Source organism: Nerophis lumbriciformis, linkage group LG08 (genome assembly GCF_033978685.3).
Source record: "Nerophis lumbriciformis linkage group LG08, RoL_Nlum_v2.1, whole genome shotgun sequence".
Taxonomy (NCBI): Eukaryota; Metazoa; Chordata; class Actinopteri; order Syngnathiformes; family Syngnathidae; genus Nerophis; species Nerophis lumbriciformis.
The window spans coordinates 50,980,184-50,987,500 of NC_084555.2; the positions used below are offsets into that span (position 1 = coordinate 50,980,184).

At 36.5% G+C, this 7,317-nt stretch overlaps 1 protein-coding gene across 1 annotated transcript in view; it reads left to right on the forward strand.

Moving 5' to 3' along the window:
• The window catches only part of rps6ka5 (ribosomal protein S6 kinase, polypeptide 5), a 97,417-nt gene that overhangs the window by 68,917 nt on the left and 21,183 nt on the right, over positions 1–7,317 (forward strand). Inside the window, exons 12-13 of the mRNA XM_061969177.1 lie at positions 1,640–1,773; positions 1,846–1,939. Coding sequence (XP_061825161.1) covers positions 1,640–1,773; positions 1,846–1,939 — 228 coding nt within the window. The remainder of the gene's footprint in view (positions 1–1,639; positions 1,774–1,845; positions 1,940–7,317) is intronic.

The following is a 7,317-nucleotide window of genomic DNA, read 5'->3' on the forward strand; positions in this document are numbered from 1 at the left end:
AAAGTTATAAAAAAAATTTTTTTAAATATACATATATATTTTTTAAGACATTTATCTCGTGGGCATGAGAAACTTTTTATAAACTTACAAAAAAAAAATTCAAATTTTTTATTTTTTTTTATTTTATTTTTTTAAGACATGTATCTCGTGGGCACGAGAAACTTTTTATAAAGTTATAAAAAAATAAAAATTCAAATTTTTTTTTTATAATTATTTTTTTTTTTAGACATGTATCTCGTGGGCACGAGAAACTTTTTCTAAAGTTATAAAAAAATAAAAATTCTAATTTTTTTTTTTTTTTTTTAGACACATCTCCTGCGCACGAGAAACTCGTGCGCATGAGAAACTATTTATAAAGTTATAAAAAAATAAAAATTCTAATTTTTATTTTTTTTTAGACACATCTCCTGCGCACGAGAAACTCGTGCGCATGAGAAACTTTTTATAAAGTTATAAAAAAAAAAAAAAATTTATAATTTCTTTTTTTTTTTCAAGACATGTATCTCGTGCGCACGAGAAACTTTTTATAAAGTTGTAAAAAAAATAATTTTTAAATTTTTTTTTAAATTTTAATTCTATCTTTTTAGACATGTAACTCGTGCGAATGAGAAACTTTTTATAAAGTTATAAAAAAAAAAAAAGTATATATATTTTTTTTAAGACATGTATCTCGTGGGCACGAGTAACTTTTTATAAAGTTATAAAAAAATAAAAATTCTAATTTTTTTTTTTTTTTTTTAGACATCTCCTGCGCACGAGAAACTTTTTATAAAGTTATAAAAAAATAAAAATTCTAATTTTTTTTTTTTTTTTAGACATCTCCTGCGCACGAGAAACTCGTGCGCATGAGAAACTTTTTATAAAGTTATAAAAAAAAGTTGTAAAAAAAATAATTTTTAAAATTTTTTTTTAATTTTAATTCTACTTTTTAGACATGTAACTCGTGCGAATGAGAAACTTTTTATAAAGTTATAAAAAAAAAAAAAGTATATATATTTTTTTTAAGACATGTATCTCGTGGGCACGAGTAACTTTTTATAAAGTTATAAAAAAAAAAAAATTCAAAATTTTTTTCTTTTTTTTTTTTAGACATGTATCTCGTGCGCACGAGAAACTACATGTCTAAAAAAAAATAGAAAAAAAAATTAGAATATTTTTTTTTTATAACTTTACGAGATAGTTTCTCGTGCGCACGAGATACATGTCTAAAAATAAAAACTAAAAAAAAATATAATTTTTTTTTTTATAACTTTATAAAAAGTTTCTCGTACCCACGAGATATATGTCTTAAAAAAAAAAAGAAATTCTAAATTGTTTTTTTTTTTTAGACATGTATCTCGTGCGCACGAGAAACTACCTTATGCGCACGAGAAACTTTTTATAAAGTTATAAAAACATTTTTTTTTAAATTTATTATTTTTTTATTTTTTTTAGACATGTATCTCGTGCGCACGAGATACATGTCTTAAAAAAATAAATAAAAATAATAATAATAATAATTATACTTCCCCCCCCCCCCATGTCCCTTTAGGGGCTCCGTAATATTCAAATGTCTTGTACTCTTTTTTTAAATTTATTTAAAAAAAATTTTTTGTCTTGTACTCTTGATGAAGTGTCTTCTCCATTCGGCTCCCCGTAGGACTCTCCTTTCTACATCGGCTACGAAATGGACCTCAAGGACAGCGCTCTCGGCGAGGGAAGCTTCTCCATCTGCAGGCGCTGCACGCACAAGAAGACCGGGCAGAAATACGCCGTCAAAATAGTCAGCAAACGGTACAAAGTCCGGCTGAAAACACTTTTGTAACACTTCCCAGGATTTGCACAAAAAAACCCGGTATGTTGCAGGATGGAGGCGCAGACTCAGCGGGAAATAGCGGCCCTGAAGCTCTGCGACGGTCACCCCAACATCGTCAAGCTGCACGAAATATACCACGACCAGGTAGGCTTGCCGCAGCCTCGTTATGGAATTAAGCCAGAGAGATTCTCACTCAACACTGTCCTAAAAAACAGCCCTGATATTTGCTCATAAAAACCCAACAACTTATTTTCCTGTACATTTAAGTACCTCAATCAATCAATCAATGTTTACTTATATAGCCCTAAACCACGAGTGTCTCAAAGGGCTGCACAAGCCACAACGACATCCTCTGCCCAGATCCCATTACCATATTTTTGGGACTACAAGGCACACAAAACGTATTCCTGTCTTATACTGACTTATTCCTGACTGCTTATTCATTGTAAATCTTATCGATCTTTGTTGTTGTTGTTGTTGTTGTTTTTATCCAATTGATTTTATTATTTTGATATTGTCCTTGAGTGCCCAGAAAAGCGCCTTATAAGTGAAATTTATTATTATTATTTTTATTATTAAAATTCTTACATTTTCTCAAAAATCGACAGTGCCGATTAATTCTGCTTGTGTTTGCCAACCTTGAAGCAATTTTATTTGGTACATGGTGTAATGACAAGTGTGACCGGTAGACGGCAGTCACACATAAGAGATACGTGTGGCCTGCAGGTTGACTGGCGCTGTCAGGTTCAAACACTGATGACATCTATTAAACAAGACAAAGAAGCAAGGAATCAAACAGAGACAGAATTTAAATTTGGCTCAATGAGGAAAGCGGGTACACCTGTACCCTTGTACGGTGTCCTACCACGCTCTGACGAAAGATTGTACGCCTCCTCTTTTATTTGGACTTTCCTTGATTACATGGCAACAGCTGTTTCTAAAAGGGACGGGGGTCGTAAACGGCCGCTGCCTTTGTGAATGGGTGAATGTGGAAATGGTGTCAAAGCGCTTTGAGTACCTTGAAGGTAGAAAAGTGCTATACAAGTATAACCCATTTACCATTTAACCCTTAGAGCTCTCTTCAAGTTTGGTCCCAGGAACCCGTAAGGGTCTTAGTCATAAAAATTTTGAAAATAATTTTTTTTTTTTTTTCAATGCTTATATCTGTCAGGTTCAAACACTGATGACATCTATTAAACAAGACAAGAAGCAAGGAATTAAACAGAGACAGAATTCAATTTGGCTCAATTGAGGAGAAACGTCTGGACTGTAGTCTGGTTTAAATGTAACTTAGATATTGGGTTTCACTAGAGAAAAAGCGCTATATAAAAATATAATTCACTTCACTTCACTTACTCTTTGTACAGTCTCCCACCACGCTCTGACGAAAGATTGTGCGCCTCCTCTTTTATTTAGACTTTCCCTGATTACATGGCAACAGCTGTTTCTAAAGGGACGGGGGGTCGTAAACAGCCACTGCCTTTGGTCACAAAACAGTTCAAAGAAAAGGTCTCTGGAAGAGGGGTCAGGTCCTGCTTCCTCTCCGCTTTGTAGATCTCGGGTCAAGACAAAATCTTCCTGTGGATTACAATACATCAAATAAACCGACACCTTCATGTCACTTCCCATCCTACACAGTGGAGTTTTACAAGCCTTTTGATTGGTAAGATCAAAGACCGCTGTTGTCTGCTCGCCGGGAATTAATTGAAACACAAAGTTTTGTAATAACTTAGATACAATTATTCTGACAGGCACCTGTTCACTAAAGGCTTAGTGGCCACATGCGTGGACAGCACCTTTTAGCTCTTATTTCCAAAATTGTGTACACTACTGAATTGGGGTCTTATGGCCGCTTATGTGGACACTTATACTGCCATCTGGTGGTGTCAGAAGAGTATAACATACAATGGAATTTGGAAAAAAAAAAGTGTGAAAATAAGAATTAGCATGTCACTAAACATGAAGTACACGTTTGTGTACTTATGGACTAAGTACATCACATCAAAAGACGATTCTTAGTTTTTATTCTAATTAGGGTCCAATAAGCCCAAATAGCAAAGAGAAATAAAAAAAAGCATGTAAACAAACAGCTTGGGCCTTAAGAGGTTTTAAGACAAAACAAAGAGTTTACTAGCGGACATAAGATACAAGCAAGGAGGTCAGGAGAAGACACACTACATGGGAAAATACTAGCTGATTTAAACATGACTATGGATTAAAAAAGAACACTTAACATCTCATTCTCACATAAGCTACGAATACGTACCGCTTGATAGATTGTCGGCATATTACGGCTACCATAGTCAGACGTACTGTGCTTCAACATATTATTATGGAGACATGTTATCTGCCGTTTTGTTTCGCAATATGCAAAACCAACTTTTCTTACCTATTGCTTACCTGCTGTTGTGTATTTTGGGATTTGCATAAGTCCCCGAAAATTTGCTCGCGTCCACCATTGTAGTCGACGGCGTAGTCAATAAGCTCCTTCTTTTTCCTCCATCCTCTCGTCATTATCCGTTGTTGCCGTTTCTAATACAAAGTAGCGTAAAGTTCTAACTCATATCTTGTCAGTAGGCTCGCTTTGGACTCGCTAAAAACTACCAATACAACAAAGATGACGGGGAGAAGACGCTTTCCACGTAATAATAATAATAATAGATTTTATTTGTAAAAAGCACTATACATTGAGTAAACAACCTCAAAGTGCGACAGAGTATTAAAAAATAAATACAAATTAAAGCTGCAAGCAGCATTGGTCGGGCCCGCATATTTGGCAGGTGCTAGTCCTAAATGTCACAATACTTTTGTCCAGTGATAGTCCTAAGTGTCCCAATACTTTTGTCTACTTTTAGTCTGAAGTGTCCCAAAACTTTTGTCTAGTGTACCTACCTTGTCTGCATTGTGTGAGCACGTTGGTGCTTCCTGCTTTTAAGCAGCCATCTTAAAAAAACAGCAGCGCAGCAGCATCAGCGCAGCGGGTCTTTGAAGGGTCATAAAATCAAAACCGGAGCAGTTAGAAAAAAAGCGCTTCTGTCATTGTAATCACAAGGGTTCAATCTCTCTCCTGTGTTAGTTTGAAGGCGAAACGACAAACGCGCTCAGAGGAGTTCGTTTTTGAAGGAAGGTGACCGGTTTTTACAAAAAATTTGTTTTGAAGGGGGAATAGCAAACTTCCTGTTGATTTTTGCTGGGGGTTGTCTATTTATGAAATGTGGGGCTTCACGGTGGCAGAGGGGTTAGTGCATCTGCCTCACAATACGAAGGTCCTGAGTAGTCTTGGGTTCAATCCCGGGCTCGGGATCTTTCTGTGTGGAGTTTGCATGTTCTCCCCGTGACTGCGTGGGTTCCCTCCGGGTACTCCGCCTTCCTCCCACTTCCAAAGACATGCACCTGGGGATAAGTTGATTGGCAACACTAAATGGGCCCTAGTGTGTGGATGTGAGTGTGAATGTTGTCTGTCTATCTGTGTTGGCCCTGCGATGAGGTGGCGACTTGTCCAGGGTGTACCCCGCCTTCCGCCCGATTGTAGCTGAGATAGGCTCCAGCGCCCCCCGCCTTCCGCCCGATTGTAGCTGAGATAGGCTCCAGCGCCCCCCGCAACCCCAAAGGGAATAAGCGGTAGAAAATGGATGGATGGATGGATGGAGGTCTAAGTGAGACCTACATAGAGGTTTTTGTTTCATGTCTCTCCGACCTTCCCAGTGGGAGTTACAGGCAGTTTTGTCATTTTTGTCTTCCGAGGAGCAGTTTTTTTTGCGTTTTATTAAAAAATTGCAGTAGAGCGCAATTTTGAGATTTGGGGTTAGGTTTTTTTTTTAGATCGCAGTGTTTGCCAGTCCTGATGTGTGCGTTCAGTTTGGTGAGTTTTGAAGCATGTTAAGGGGGTCAAATTACAGCTCAAAGAGGCAAAAGTGACTGTTTTTAGTACTTTTTTGTCTTGAAGGGGGAATTGCCAACTTCCTGTTGATTTTAGCCCGAGAATGTACTATTATGAAATCTAGATCTGAGTCAGACCTACATAGAAGTTTTTTGTTTCATGTCTCTCCGACCTTCCTAGTGGGAGTTACAGGCAGTCTAGTTTTTTTTTCTTCCTAGGGGGCGCTAGAGCGCAATTTTGAGTTTTGAGGTTTGGTTTTGCCGTATATTACTGATGTGTGTGTACTTTTTTGTCTTGAAGGGGGAATTGCCAACTTCCTGTTGATTTTAGCCCGAGAATGTACTATTATGAAATCTAGATCTGAGTCAGACCTACATAGAAGTTTTTTGTTTCATGTCTCTCCGACCTTCCTAGTGGGAGTTACAGGCAGTCTAGTTTTTTTTTCTTCCTAGGGGGCGCTAGAGCGCAATTTTGAGTTTTGAGGTTTGGTTTTGCCGTATATTACTGATGTGTGTGTAAAATTTGGTGAGTTTTGAAGTATGTTAAGGGGGTCAAATTACAGCGCAAAGTTGCGGAAGAATAATAATAATAAAACCTTAGAAATTCAATAGGTCCTTATGTCCCATTGCGGGCCCTAAAAAGACACAAAAAAAAAATAAAAATAAAAACTAGAACAGCAAAATAGCTAAAACTAATATGCATAGATCTATAAAAAATGCTTTTTTAAAAAGAAGGGTTTTGAAGCCTTTTTTAAAAGCATCCACAGTCTGTGGTGCCCTCAGGTGGTCAGGGAGAGCGTTCCACAGACTGGGAGCGGCGGAGCAGAAAGTAAATAAGACCGGCCCAAAAACTAATTATTTATAGGGATGGGTACCGTCTACATTTGAACCAATACTGTACCAATTCCCAGTACCAAGGAATCGATTCCTAAAGTGCCCGAGTTTCGGTACTTTGGTGTGTTAACAAATGTTTATTGTTTGATAATAAAATGGTATTGTATGCAACATTTAAAGAGGAGCTGATTGTGATAACTGTGCTGCCAAGTTGTTATATCTTGTTTTCCTACACGTTTCAGTCTCATTTGCAATGCAATTACACTTCCAAGACACTAGATGGCAGTAGTGTGTAGGCTATATCAGAGTTGAGTATAGAGCAGAGTTGTCAAAGTGGTTTTCACTGAGGGCCACATGGCAGTTATGTTTGGCCCCAGAGGGCCGCTTCTAACAGTGAATACTATTATTACACCATTTTTTAATGCATTTTTTCAGTAGATTTAAAAAAAAAAACTAAAATGTAAAAAAAATATGGTAAGTTGCAATAATTTCACCTCAAAATGTAGTGTATATTACTGTGAATGTAGTGTATATTACTGTAAATGTAGTGTATATTACTGTAAATGTAGTGTATATTACTGTAAATGTAGTGTATATTACTGTGAATGTAGTGTATATTACTGTAAATGTAGTGTATATTACTGTGAATGTAGTGTATATTACTGTAAATGTAGTGTATATTACTGTAAATGTAGTGTATATTACTGTGAATGTAGTGTATATTACTGTGAATGTAGTGTATTACTGTGAATGTAGTGTATATTACTGTAAATGTAGTGTATATTACTGTAAATGTAGTGTATATTACT